We start from the raw sequence: 13,884 nt of genomic DNA, 5'->3' as shown, positions 1-13,884 counted from the left end.
CTATTGTTCTACACCCAATAGAATGTCTCTTTATTCTATATTATTTATTATTCTTCCATCACCGTTAATGCGGCTCGTACCGCTGCGTGCCCACCCACAAAAGTGGTATCAAAACGTGTGTCTCAATCCCGGTGTTACGTCAATCCGCGTTTCCCCATCAGATACGGTTCCCCCTTCGTCTTCTTGCCGCTCCGCCCCGCCCACGCGGCAAAATAGGCGCGTGCTCGGGGATCGGAGTTACGATGGCGACGTAAAAAGTGAAAAACGAGCGAAATTTCCAAGTGCCGAAACCTTAGAGTGTAACTGAAACCAACTGCCGCTTTTTAGAGTGAGAAAAAGGGTGGAATTTTGACCCCAAAATAATTTTGAAACCGCTCTCATGGGTGCAAAAATTGCTCCATTGGTATGAAAGTCGGTCATGACATTGATACGAATGCCTGCTCCGGTAAAATGTTTTCAAAATTTCCCTAGGGCTTATGGTTTTCGGTCCAGGTGCTTCAGAGCAAAGTTTTGGGACAGGATAACTGACGCTGCTCCCCAGTGTTTTACATACATTTCTGCAAAATCTCTGAGCTCAGCGCACTCCATTTTTCTCTCACTGCAATTACTGTGAATGAGCTACAGATATGAATCGCGGTACTAAATGAGACGACAAATAGCCCTCTCATATGCTTCAAACGGTTTTTGGATCGGCCTTACGGATCCTGAACGGGAAGCAGTCGTTCGGACTGCTTTTTCCATTAAAACTGACTGGGTGTCTCATAAAGATAGATAAGTCTCACACACACCCAGGGCACTTTCATCACTATAGCAACAGAATGCAGAGATAGGGAGAACTGCTGGGGTTTGGACTACAAAGACTCTGTAGTCCTAAGAATGGCGGAACACTTTAATACAGAGGGCAGAGCAGAAGGTCAGAACTACAACATGGTGGAACACTCAATTATTACAGAGGAGGCCTCAGCTGGCAGTTAGAACTACTTCCTGTTTTGGGCATTATACAGGTAGATTAACCAAACCACTGTTACACATTGGATTAGTGTGGTTATGAAAATTAAGTTTACTGAAAGTTTCAAAATAAAACTCTGAAAATTTAACTCACAAAAGTGCACCACCGTAGGCGGTGCAAAAATGAAAATCTTTTTTATGTTTGTTTTCTCAGGATAGTGAACTGCCTTGCGCAGCAAGGCAGTTCATTAACATTAGCATTTCATGGGTGTCTCAAAGATAGAAATCCTTCCCCAGCTTTCTGTCTCACACACAGCAGTTGGCTGAGGGCCAATCGCTATAGCAACAGAATCCAGAGAAAGGAACTGCCATAACTATAGTTCTATCTATGGCCAAGACTCAGTTAAAACAGAGGCCTGAGCAGCATGTCAGAACTACAACATGGCGGAACATTCAATTATTACAGAGGAGGAGTTTGCTGGTATTATAAACTACTTGTGCTTTGAGCATCATATAACTGATTTAACCCGATCACTATTACACATGAAATTAGTGTGACCATTTCAAATGAAGCTTATTGAAAATTTTCAAAATAAAAGCCTTGACAATTTTTACATCATGTAATTGCTCTTTTTTGTGTTGGATAACTGGTTTAACCAAACCACTGTTACACATGGGATTAGTGTTGCCATTTCAAATGAAGCTTACTGAAAGTTTCAAAATAAAAGCCTGCATACTCCCCTCACGTCAGTGCACCGCCACAGGCGGTGCAAAAATATTCTTCTTCTTTTATGTTTGCAGCAAGGCAGTTCATTAACATCAGCACAAACATTATCATTTCACTGCCACCCACTAGTGCACTTCCTTGCACGCATTAGCATTTGACCTAAAATAAGCTTTTAGCCAATTTATTTACTTATTAGCCATGTTTAGAATACTGGTTGGACTGAGTCAATGGGTGACATCATGGTGGTGATACCCCACATTCTACTGATACCATTCATGCTATTATTAGCATTTTGGCTAATTTTACCGTATGCAACATACTGAATGGTATAAGTACAGCTTAGTCCACATGCTTCTGACTCTCCACAGGTTATTGACTACATTGAAGCTTTCTTTAGCATTAATGCTAATTTTTTGCATCAGAACGCTGGGTCCAAACCGACGGGCACACTTTGGCATGCCCCTTAAAAGTACTGCAGGAATTTTCTAGTTACTCTATACGCTGCACAAGAGCCTTCATGCTGTGGGTCAACTAAAATCTTACCTTTGAGTTTGGTAGAAAGGTAATGATTATGAAGTTTTATTTGTTTTGCTTCTTCAGTCTTTTCAAACTTAGCGTGACCATGCTGGCCTCTCAGGAGGACTGTGTCTGTTTAAGTGTTGGAAGACACTTACAAGATTAGATACTCTACATTCACTGCACCACTGCCTTCTTGCCGTGGTTAAAAGTGAAGAAAAGATCATTTACAGGGTTGGGAAAATAGTAAAGTTTTGAAGTTTAATTTATTTTCCTTATCTTTTCAGTCTGCAAAATTCTTGATACAGTTGAAAGACAGGAAGCAATAGAAATTAAACATTTTGTTTTTTTCCTTTACAATTACAGAATACCTCGACCTTTGTAATTAAATATTTTGAACGACAACTTAAGATGCACACTGGACAGGATGTTTCTTCAAAAAGAGAATTTATTTAACACGTTTCCCCCCCAAAAAAATTCCACACATATTCAGTCTATAGAAACAAGGCTGATGACACAGAAAAAACAAACACTCGACTAAGAACAGTGCATTCTGCTAACCTTTAAACTTCTATGAAAAACAATAATGATGTCTACCTGGCAAAACAGACATTTTTTAAAATAAATTTTAAGCAAAAGAATAAAAAAAACTTATGTACAATCAAAAGAAATTACAGCCAGCTTTAGACTGTATTCCAACCTGCTGAGAAAGAAAAAAAAAAAACAAAATGTCACATTTCCAAAGTAACACAAAAATACATTTTCATTATTTTCTGTTTTTACTAATAGTCTGTGTGTCACATTTTTATTGACGTTCACCAATCTTAATAGTTTAGTGCTGCATGACGGTACATTTTCCTCTTACGCTATAAATACACTAACCTCATGATACAATACGCGGTATCGTATATTGTGATATGATATCACAATATACAGCAAATGATATTATTCAATACATTTTTATGATTTTATGAAAGATTTTAGAGAAACAAAGTGATTTTGGTGACATTTTGTGACTGTTCCAGACTTGGATTGAATTAATTTAATAGATGTTTTTGTTATACATTTGCTTTGTTAAAATGCTAATTGTGTGACTTTGTGTATTTGCTTATGCAGACAAGAAACTTTTTTTTAAGTCTTATTCACTTATATTATTCAATGTAATTTATCCATTTTATTTCATTAATTAATTGTAACTGGTTGTTTCATTGCATGTCATTTTTAATGTACATGTGCAACTGGGTAAAAAATGTCATGTGTGATAGCTGTCATTTCATTCATATGAATTTGACACAAAACTCAAAGTAGGATTTAATGCATCGATACTCGCAGATGAAAAATCGATACTTTTTGAAGAAAAAAAAATATATCGATAAATATCGTAAAATTACACAGTCCTATTCACATGGTTGTTTAGCGCAGGGGTGTTCACGTCCAGTCCTCGAGAGATACCGTCAGATGGATCCATACTCCAACAGACCGGGATCAGCTCTGAACAGGCCTGGGAACGAGCCATTCATTTGATTCAGGTGTGTTGGAGCAGGGAAGCATCTGAAAGTTGCAGGACGGCAGCTCTCGAGGACTGGATCTGAGCTTTAGAGAGCGTGCAAACTTACATCTCCAGAGATTAGAATCGCCAGTTTTGGCCTCTGTCATTGCCGTCTCTCCGTCCACCGCCTCCTCTTCCACCCCATCCATGTCCTCTTGGAGTATACATCTCTCTCTCCATCTTGTGCTTCTCGTATCTCTCTGCCATCAGCACCAAGTCTTCTGGGACGTCCTGAAACAACATCATGTAATGTGGGTTGCTACCCAACATTTACACATTCAGATACTGCACCAAATGCCAGCATTGTTGGTGCCTTCCCTTAAATGTTGCATAATTTAGATTTCATATCATTACAAGTCAGTTACATCAATGTCATTGAATAACCTTCCTTTGTTGACTGATATACATACATTTATTGGTCAATGTTTAGGGCAACACTTTTCAGTATTGATATTTTCCATTTAAACGTTCTGATAAACAATTTGCAAGTATTTACTTGTCCTGCTCTCTCCAGGATAGAAATCAGCTCTGCGGCCATCCTCCAGTTATCTCTAGTTAACAGAGTAACAGCAGCACCGGATCGTCTGGAATAAAAATGCATCCCCGTCACAACTAACCCAGAGTAAGATAAGGTTACACATGTGATGGTTAACACCGTCGATCTCTTACCCTGCTCGGCCTGTTCGGCCCACACGGTGGACGTACTCTTCGATGTTTCTTGGGAAGTCGTAGTTAAAAACATGCGTGATGTCATGGACATCCAACCCTCTGGAGGCCAGATCTGTGGCGACCAGGATGCGAACCCGACCTGAAAAAGTGAACACAAACACTAAGGGTGCATTCACACCAGCCCCGCTTAGTCTGCTTTAATTGAACTCTGGTTTGTTTGGGGAGGTCTGAATGTGCAATCGAACTCTGACGGGGAACAAAATAGCAAATTCTGGTGTAGTTTGAATTTTTATGTAAATTCTAAGCGGATTGGAAACCACCCCAAAAGCAGGAAGTGGACTATAACGCAGGGAATTCTGGGTAAATAAACCCAAAACAAAGTCTAGCAAAATTCAATGTATTTTTCTGTTAATTAATGTGGTAGACCAGCAGTTCCTTAATTGGGAAGTGGAAGGAAATGGTTCATGCCTTTTACAAGTAAAAACCCAAATATTGTGGCATGTATTTGTATTATGCGCCATTAATTTGACCTTTCTAAATCAGTGATTCCCCAACCCTGATCCTCAGGGCACACTGCTCTATACGTTTAAGGCGTTTCCTTGTTTCAGCCGAGCTGATTTCAATTGATGGCAGATTAACAGGCAATGGCTGAACTGCAATCAGCTGAATCAGGTGCATTAAAGCAGGGAAACATCTACAACATGCAGGACAGCCTGAAGGACCAGGGTTGGGAAACACTGGCACTAAATGAAGTCCAGTGCAACAAATTGTTTTCAAAAAGGACTGGTTTGGGGGGGAGTCTTATTTAACAAAGTATTTATCAATATCTAATCTATTTAAAATATGTCTTATTTAAGATCTATCAAGTGCCACCATGAATGAAATTTACGTCAGAAAAAAAAAACACTCCAAATATGGGAGATGTCTGGGAGAACTTACAGAATTACAATTAAGCACAGCAAACACTGTGAACTCAGCTTTGTGCCCAAGAAAAAGCAAAAAAAGCAGGCTAGAATTAGCAGATAATTACTGATTTTTGTGATTGTAATAATTGAATCACAGAATGCAATGAAGGTGTCATGTGCACAAAAAAAAAGTAGTTTAAGACCTGTAATGAACATATTTAAGGCCAACAGACATTGTTTTAAATTAAATTAAGGCATTTTAATCAAACAAATTTAGGACTTTTAAATGTTGAAAATGAATAAATGACGGTTTTCTGACATACTCTCCTTAAAGTCCCGGAGAGCCTCTTCCCGGGAGCTTTGTTCGCGGTCTCCATGGAGACACTGCACAGCAATACCTTGCAAAGACATGTCACTCGACAGGTCGTCTGCACTGGTTTCACAGAAACACAAACAGAGGGCACACAGTCGGTGCAGGTTCCAACAGTAGTTGTGGCTCATCTTTTAAAAGCAGTGGTCATCTCCTCACTCACGTAATCTTCTTGCCCACAAAGATTAAGACTTTATCCTGGGGTTGCATGTTCCTGATGAAGTCAAAAACATACATCTTTTTCTCCTCCTCCTTAACAATCTCTAGGGTCTGCTGCACCGTGTTTACTGCCTGATGGACAGATGGAGAGACGCAAAGCATGAAGCACGGGGAAACAAAAGACGAAATAAAAGTGAAGCACAAACAGAATGTTTTCACTTCCTCTTACAGCCAAGTCCAGAGTTCCCACATAAACCATCATGGGATTCTTTAAATAGGATTTAGCCAATCTTCTTACACCTGTGGGCCAGGTGGCACTGAAACATGAAGCCAACAATAGCAATTCAGTTTTCAGTCTTTTACATCATACATTTGATATTAAATTGGGAAGGAAACTGAAACACCAGGAAGAATATTTACAGTTGGCTAAGAATAAGCAGTGAAAGGATTCTTTACATTACTTTCTATTGTTAGAAACATCCTTAAATGTCTGATTAAATTATATCTGATGCTTCTCAAAATCCAACTTCTTTTCAGCCATGATGAAACATTTTTATGTACATAAACACAGATTACTCCAGCAAAGCTATTTTGGCCAACTCCTCAAGAGCTGTCCGATCTTCTTTGCTATGGATTAAGTACTAATGTCCCTACTATGATTAAAAACTGAGGTATACCTGGTCATGACTGTCTGCCGGTCTGGACGAATGTCCAGCAGAATCTTCAGAATCTGCGGTTCGAAGCCCATGTCGAGCATGCGGTCAGCCTCGTCCAGCACCTTTCCCCCCCACCCCAACAATCACTTCAGCATCAAAACTTTTCCAAACAGCATGTAAAAGTAGATAAAAGTTCAGATTTAAACCTTTCCAGAACAAGAATTTCTAAAAAAACACAATCGTCGAAAAGAAAGAGGCTACTGCATTCTGTACTGCAAATGTTGGAAAAGAAAAAGCAATAAAAGCTGACCAAGTAGGTGATGGAGCGTAGATTGATGAGGTCGTTCATCTGTAAGTCGTTGAGTCGGCCAGGTGTAGCGATCACGATGTCCACGCCGCTCTTCACCAGGTTGATCTGTCCTCTTCTATCTCCCCCTCCGTAGACACAGATGCTAAGAGACGGAGGAAAAGAAGGACACCGTGATTCTATCAAATCACAAATAACTGATCCTTTATCACAGGTTACCTTTTGTATCCTTTGAAGCTGTACTTGCTGCACTCTGCTTCAATCTGTAGAGCAAGTTCTCTGGTAGGGGTCAGCACCAACATGCCCGGGCCTCCCCTTTCAGCTCTGCGTCTATTGTTGAAACGAGAACACAAGGGTTTTAATAAATGCACAAAAAATAATCCAAGTGATCATTTTCATAAAAGCAAAAAAGTTCTGAACTCACACAGGCTGTCCGTCCATATGAATGAAGCCCGGCAGCAGGTAGGCCAGAGTTTTCCCTGTTCCTGTCTGAGCAATCGCTATCAGGTCCTCCCCGATGAGAAGCACCGGCCAGGCCTGAGACTGGTCAACGGATCGTGCAGCAGGTCATCAACCATGTTAATACAAGCGGCACTTTTATCAAATTAAGTAACTTCAAAATGTACACAGGCGTTCAGTCGGTTCTTAAATGGCGCATAAATCCTAATGGTCCTCATTTGAACTTAATGAAAGGAACAGAGTTTGGTCATGTTCGGTTGACAAAATAGAAACTTTGGCTTAATTACAGGGAAAAATGGAAGCTGATAAAACTTTAGCAAAACTCCTTTGAGGGTTTTGGTTCAAGGCCACAGGGGTTTCTTTGTAAGAAGCCTGAGAAAAAGACTCCCTGAGATGAGGGAGTTGGAGGGGAGGTGCCGTTTACGTGACTGAAGATGATATCAAAGAGAACTGTGTCAAGTTTCACTTCTTCATTTTCTTCCTTCTCTAGCCTGATCTCTGAGAATAAATGATTCTGCTATTACTTTGATTTTATAAATTTAATTATTATTTATTGATTTTATAAGTTAATTAAATCAAAAATATCCACATATAAATTGTTCTGAGACTCTTTGTTGGTACTTCTGATGTGGTGCAGTAAAATCAGCAACAGAGTTGGGCTTTATGAAACCGAAACAATGACTGAAAGGTCTGTTCAGAACAATCACTTGCTCAAGCTCACCTGTGCAGATAAGCTGTGCAATAAACCTAGTGCTTCAGCGCAAAGCAGAAATAATGTTAATGATACCAGCACAATGTAGAGTTATCTAAACATCCCATTTTAATATTAAATCTCTCCTCTTCTGTTATTGTGAAATAAAAGGCAAACTTAACAGGATGACAATGCAGTTTAATTTCCCCCCTACATCCGTATAAAAATTTGACAAAACATGAACATAATCAGGCTTTCTGCAGATCAAATTTAAAACTTAAGACTGATAGTGTCTTAAGTTAAGTCTGATAATGTAAACTTGAAGTACGTTTAAGGCAACAGAAGTGAGCCAGAGGCAAAAACGAACAATGTCCAGCCAACTGGTGATATATTTGCACTTACCCATGATGGATGCAAAAAAGCTAAGCTCATATTTCTGTCTAAATGCATCAATTTATGGCTTTTTAAAGATGCATGGACACCTTGATGAGTGAGGGTTTAAGGAATATTTACTTGGTGACAGTAAATATTTAGACATCTACTACTTAGAAAAGAAATAAAAACAATCAGACGTTATTGAAAAGTCACAGAGATTGTTAGACGATGCAAACAAAAGAGAGAAGAGAAAAACATCCACCTTTGATGTTTAGAGAAGCTTAAAAAGAGCAACTTCAGCACATCAGAGTAGAGGAAGAAAAATAGTGAAACCTGAATGTGCCATGCTTCGTCAAGAGGAAATGGAAAATATTTAGTGGCGATTCACACACAAGAATCTGGTTTCATTTTTGACAATAAGAGAGGTACTTTCTACATACAAAGAAAAAAAAGAAGTTCTCTCAGTTGTTAGGGCCATTCGTGCACTTTCATTTCTTCTGATGGGGACTACAGATACGAATTTCATAAATGGGCCTAAAGCAGATAAGGATTCCCAACAATGCCGCTATGGAGTACTTTCAAAACTAAATCGCTCCTGGGCATTCTCCTTGCTGCACCTGGCCACACATGTAGTGACAGTTTACTGGTAAAAGTGCAGGGCCATTTGCATTGAGTCTGAGCTTAGCTCAACACTCCGAAACAGAAAAAAATGCACCAATGTTAGATAGTCTGATAGCACCGCTCTAAAGTTTGTTTCATCTGCTGATGAGAATGTTTCATTTTGTTCTAAGAATAGGATTTGTGTAAAAAAAAAAAAAAAAAAAAAAAAGATAACTGAAAACATGTTATTTCATGAAATTGTGTAAGTGCTTGGATAATACCTGGATGGGGGTTGGCTTGACAAAACCAACACGCTCAATATTCTCCATAATCTCTGGATACGGTTGGAAAGCCTCCAGAAACGTACGACAGGGATTAGGAATGGGTCGCTTCTCTCCCTCCTCCTTTATGTCATCTACAAATATATTGTTATTTTCCTTCCTGTAAAAATAGGGGAAAATTTGTTTCACATCACAAAGTGGTCAGATTTGGTTTACTGTATTTAAAGAGGCAGCAGGTAGACTGACAAAAAGGCAAACAGCTTTACTAATGGTACAAAAAATATTAAGCCTCTGTTGTTAGGTACTTTGACGGTAATATTTAAAAAAATATTCCCCACAGACAACTTTTTCTGTTTAGTACCAGTATTAGCAAATGTCAGGGGAAATCAGCAGAGAACAGCCAAGTGCTTCCACAGGACAGACGCAAACATCTGCCCTGCGGCTCACATACCAACTCTGAAAGAGCACTTCCTGCAGTTCATGTTCTTATGTGGTTTAAGCCACACAAAGTAGACAATTAAAAGATGACTAAGCGCCTTGCCTGGGTATCAGGTTCTCTCCGTTTCAGCAGACAAGAAAAAGCATTTTGCCTGCTGTAGCTGTAAGGCTCCCCCTTACACTTCTTAAAATTGCTGCTCATTAAATACAATATTATTAGTTTTGGTCACTGATGTTAGTATAAGTCGGAAAATAAAAGAAGAATCTAGTGGAAGCTTCAGTGTTTGAGAATAAAATTGGATTTTTATCTATAATAAAAGGCACAGCCAGATGTTAAAAAAAAAAAAAAAAAAAAAAGAAGTTACCTCCATGCAGCGACTTCATCAGGTGTGAGCATGGACACACTCGCTGCTTCTGTGTAAAAGTTCTTCTTCAGCGGTGGGAGGTCTGAGAAAAGTTTGAGAACATCAACAGGAGCTCGATCAAACTCATGGATGACACGCATATATTTTGTTTTCACTGGAATCATTATTTACACTTGGGTACATAACGCCAAAGCAGTTCAGCAATAAAACGCATTACTGACTGAACTCGGCGTGAATCGGCTGCCCCACCTTTCCACTTCAGCTCCTCAAATTTTTTCCTGTTTTGTCGGATGTCATTCCAGTCAATGGCCGACGAGGTCGGGCTGTCACTTGCAGCCTGCGGCGCCTCCTTCGACCAGGCGGAGTCGTTCCTGTTCATCCCTCCTGTACCCGCTCTTCCTCCAAACCTTTCCCCATCACTGTTCCGGCCTCTAGCTGGACCTCAGAAACAAAACGCAGTACCAAGAACTTGAAGAAAGTGTATTGACCAACAGCAGCAGGACAAGGAAACTTGATGTTTGACCAGAAAGTAGTATTTGCACATCCTCCGAATCTACAAATTATGTATCTGGCTAACTGGTCTCTCAATGCAATTGATCAAATTTTCTCAATGAGAAGAATGAAAGCAAAGGAGAAGGGATTAGGTGTATTAAACAGAATAACACACTGATTAACACATGTTATATTGTAGGAAAATAAGCCTTTTAACTCATGGTCTTGCAGGCCCAGATGTTCACCCTTACAAAATTGCCATAAGTAATTCAGTTTATTTATAGTGGATGTCAGTTTTTTTACTTCATGTTTTTTTATTTAATCACCAAAATGTTGTTTAAAGCTCCAGCTTGAAGCCTTATCAGTTAGTTTTCCCCAGTGAAAGTAAAATTCACCACTTCCAAAAGAGACTAATATGTACCGTAACTAGAAGAGCCGCCTGCAATCAGGTCTTCAATCATTCCTCTGGCCTTTTGCTGAGCAGCGGACGAACCAGAGATGGACACTTCTCCATCGTAATCTCCCCTGGTAATCTTTAAAACCAAAACAAAAAATATTTACATTTTACACTGGAAATATCCTAAGACATGCTCTCAACTGTGTCTTAAAGTTACATTTTAAATAAAGTATTCAGGAACACAGACTAACTTATAAGTGTGCAGTTTCTGTTTAAATATAACTCAGGTTTTTATACGTTTATTTACTTTGGGAAAAACGTAGGTGCCTCACTTTTGTTTCAACAAATCCATTTTTGATTCACGTTTAGCTGGATGTCTGTTCAACTTAGACTGATAGTTTGTAAGTTGTTTTTAATAACATATCAATAATAAAATCTGAGGGTTTGATACAAAAGCAAATGGTTTTCTAACCCATGGATAAGATCTTTCATGTGGAAGATTCTAAAAATAATAGTAAGACTGGAATGCTTGTTGCAAGCTTGATTTTGACCCTTAAAACAAGCATTTAAAAAAAAGATTAAACAATACATTTCATAATTATTGTTAAGGGTAGATTTTTAAAATAGTCAAATTACCACAGCTAGTAAAGTCCAATCCAGTAAACATGTGGCTTACTGAAATGGTGTCCTAACCTTTTGCCAAGAGAGCTTGAGTTGCTAAGTTGAAAGACCTTAGGGCCACTAAAATATATTTTCTTCACATTTTAAAACAAAGTTTTATCTGCTCAATAGTAAAATAAAAAAGGTAAATTTTATTAAAGTCAACAACAAATTTTTGTGGAAAACAGAACTGTAAATCGCTCTAGATACAAAACATAAGAAAGGTCTGCAGACAAGCCCACAGTTTCTACAGTTTTTTTTTTTTGGTTGATTGTTGTTTTCCTACCCGAGAAGCAAGACCTGCCTTTGAGAAAAAGCAGGTCGATGTACTTCGTGGTTATAGTTACTCCAAAATTAAGATGAATACAAACACATCCTTAATAAATGGGAACCTATTTTTTGTAACTTATGCAATAAGCAGTTATAATTCAACCCCAAAGCGTTTCCAGTGTGCAACGAGGACGCCGTTTCTGGCGGTCCTACTCGCTTCCTGTTAGCACTTGCCTTGATCCGAGCACCGCTGCTCTCTTCAAGTTCACGAATTTTAGCTCCGCCGCGACCTGTGAACACAGTTCAATGTTAAACCTTAACAAGCCAGACTTCAAAACACAAATAAAACATTTAAAAGTGTTTTTGCCCGATTCAGTAAAATTAGCCGCTTAAGAAACGGTAAATATTTAAATTGGGAAGAAGTTAAAACGGTAGAAAATAATTAACTTAGCATAATTAGCAGACCAAATAGCAACGTCTGTTTTAAGCTGAGTTCAGGTTTTAAGCTTACCAATTATCCTTCCAATGGACATATTTTCCACTTTGAAAGTAAGAGGCTGGAATCCGTCGGACATTTCGTTCCCTCTCCGACGGTCTCCAGGCCCCCCGCCGCGGTCTGTTTCACCTCTTCGGCTCCTGAACTCGAACGCATCTCGGCGGCGCTCAACTCTCGCCTCGTTCGGTTCTCTAGACCAGGTTTGACTTTTTAGACCGGAATAAACACTTCCATCTCCTTGGCTATCTTTTCCCAAACACGTGTTGTTAGTCGCAGATAGTTTAGGGGCAGGTTTCTCAATGGCAACACCGTGCTTGTCGTACTCGTCCTCCCAGTCAGACATTTTAAATTCTGCTGCGCCACCATCAACCCTGAAGTCTCAAAGAAATCTCTTTCTCACTTCCTGTCTGGGCAGGAACCAGTTAAATATACGTTTATGTTTTTGCGTGTGTGTAATTTTGTGCATTTTATAAGATTATACATGTGGAAGAAGTATTTGTCTGTAGCATATTGTCTTTTAAATTAAATGACTAATGCATGGTGTGTTTTTTACGGTGTTTTTGAACGGAATTTGATTTGATGATTAGGGACTGATAGTTGCAATAAGGTGTTCAACTTCACTTCAGAAACAAAATAATGCAACTTTATTAGCATCGTGCTATGTTTTATTTTTATTTATTATATTATTATTTTAGCATTAGTTCATAATACATTACATTAAATTCACTGAAAGATCCTGTGGTGTCTGGTGAAAGTTCCCTTCCAGCTGCCAGAAAGCTCTGCTGCAGTTGAAACTAAATGATAAACGTTCAGGGAAAGTTGCATTGTGAAAGTTATGGTTACTTTTCATGTAACCTTTTGAGAAATGTTCCCTGAAGGTTCTCTAAAGAAAAGTTGCAGATAACTTTCAAGAACACTTGATTCTTCCAAGAAAAACAGTGTGTTGAAACTTATGTTCAGGGGGATGTTCCCTTAGGGTTAACCTGTATTGACTGAAGGTTATATGCTTTTTTTTATGTTTAGGGAATATATCTGCTGTGAAAATAATCATAAAGACCAACCATAAAGAATTTTGTAGTTATCATTCAGGGAACTCTCCAAGAAAACATTCATTGATAGTTACACTGTAAATGTTAAAACTAACCTCTGGAGAAGTTTTCTGGACGTTGACTTTCACCGAACTTCCCTTAAACTATTCGTTAAATATTCTACTCTATTAGAGCTTTGGCAAAATATATTTTTTGGTTCTATCTGGTGAAGTTGATGAATACTGGATAGATATGACTCCCCCTTAAAATGATTTAGAAAACACACGAGAAACAGTTTTGTTAATCCATACTTTATTAATGAATAATAAAATCATTTTTGCATTTCTCATCCAGAGAATATAATGTGCACTTTAATAAATTAATTTAAAAGAAATAACAATGTTAACATCATCAAGCTTTAAGGCCAGCTGTGTCATAAATTACTGTTCAAACAGTAGAGTAATTATTAAGTATTTTCGGCCATTGAAGTCATCAAGTCTCAGGCTAAACGCCACACGACTGGATG

At 38.7% G+C, this 13,884-nt stretch overlaps 1 protein-coding gene across 2 annotated transcripts; it reads right to left on the bottom strand.

Annotated features, from left to right (window-relative positions):
- Positions 1 to 2,621: 2,621 nt before the first annotated feature.
- On the bottom strand, positions 2,622 to 12,724 carry ddx43 (DEAD (Asp-Glu-Ala-Asp) box polypeptide 43). Of its 2 annotated transcripts, none has more exons than XM_015011876.2 (17): positions 12,346 to 12,724; positions 12,069 to 12,124; positions 10,929 to 11,040; positions 10,265 to 10,450; positions 10,016 to 10,097; positions 9,213 to 9,372; positions 7,231 to 7,349; positions 7,026 to 7,136; positions 6,810 to 6,951; positions 6,521 to 6,621; positions 6,073 to 6,160; positions 5,848 to 5,975; positions 5,638 to 5,747; positions 4,410 to 4,548; positions 4,237 to 4,324; positions 3,808 to 3,971; positions 2,622 to 2,894 (listed from the first exon to the last, which is right to left on the bottom strand). In XM_015011876.2, the coding sequence occupies exons 1-16, from the start codon at positions 12,671 to 12,673 to the stop codon at positions 3,819 to 3,821; spliced, it is 2,103 nt and encodes a 700-aa protein (XP_014867362.2). In that variant the 5' UTR covers positions 12,674 to 12,724; the 3' UTR covers positions 2,622 to 2,894; positions 3,808 to 3,818. The 2 variants fall into 2 exon arrangements, with proteins under 2 accessions (XP_014867362.2, XP_087869309.1); XM_088013183.1 differs by having other exon boundaries at positions 2,622 to 2,891.
- Positions 12,725 to 13,884: the final 1,160 nt, after the last annotated feature.

Source organism: Poecilia mexicana, unplaced genomic scaffold, assembly GCF_051168715.1.
Source record: "Poecilia mexicana isolate PSO_F unplaced genomic scaffold, ASM5116871v1 scaffold_15, whole genome shotgun sequence".
Lineage (NCBI taxonomy): Eukaryota > Metazoa > Chordata > Actinopteri > Cyprinodontiformes > Poeciliidae > Poecilia > Poecilia mexicana.
This window is presented reverse-complemented; position numbering and strand designations above follow the sequence as displayed.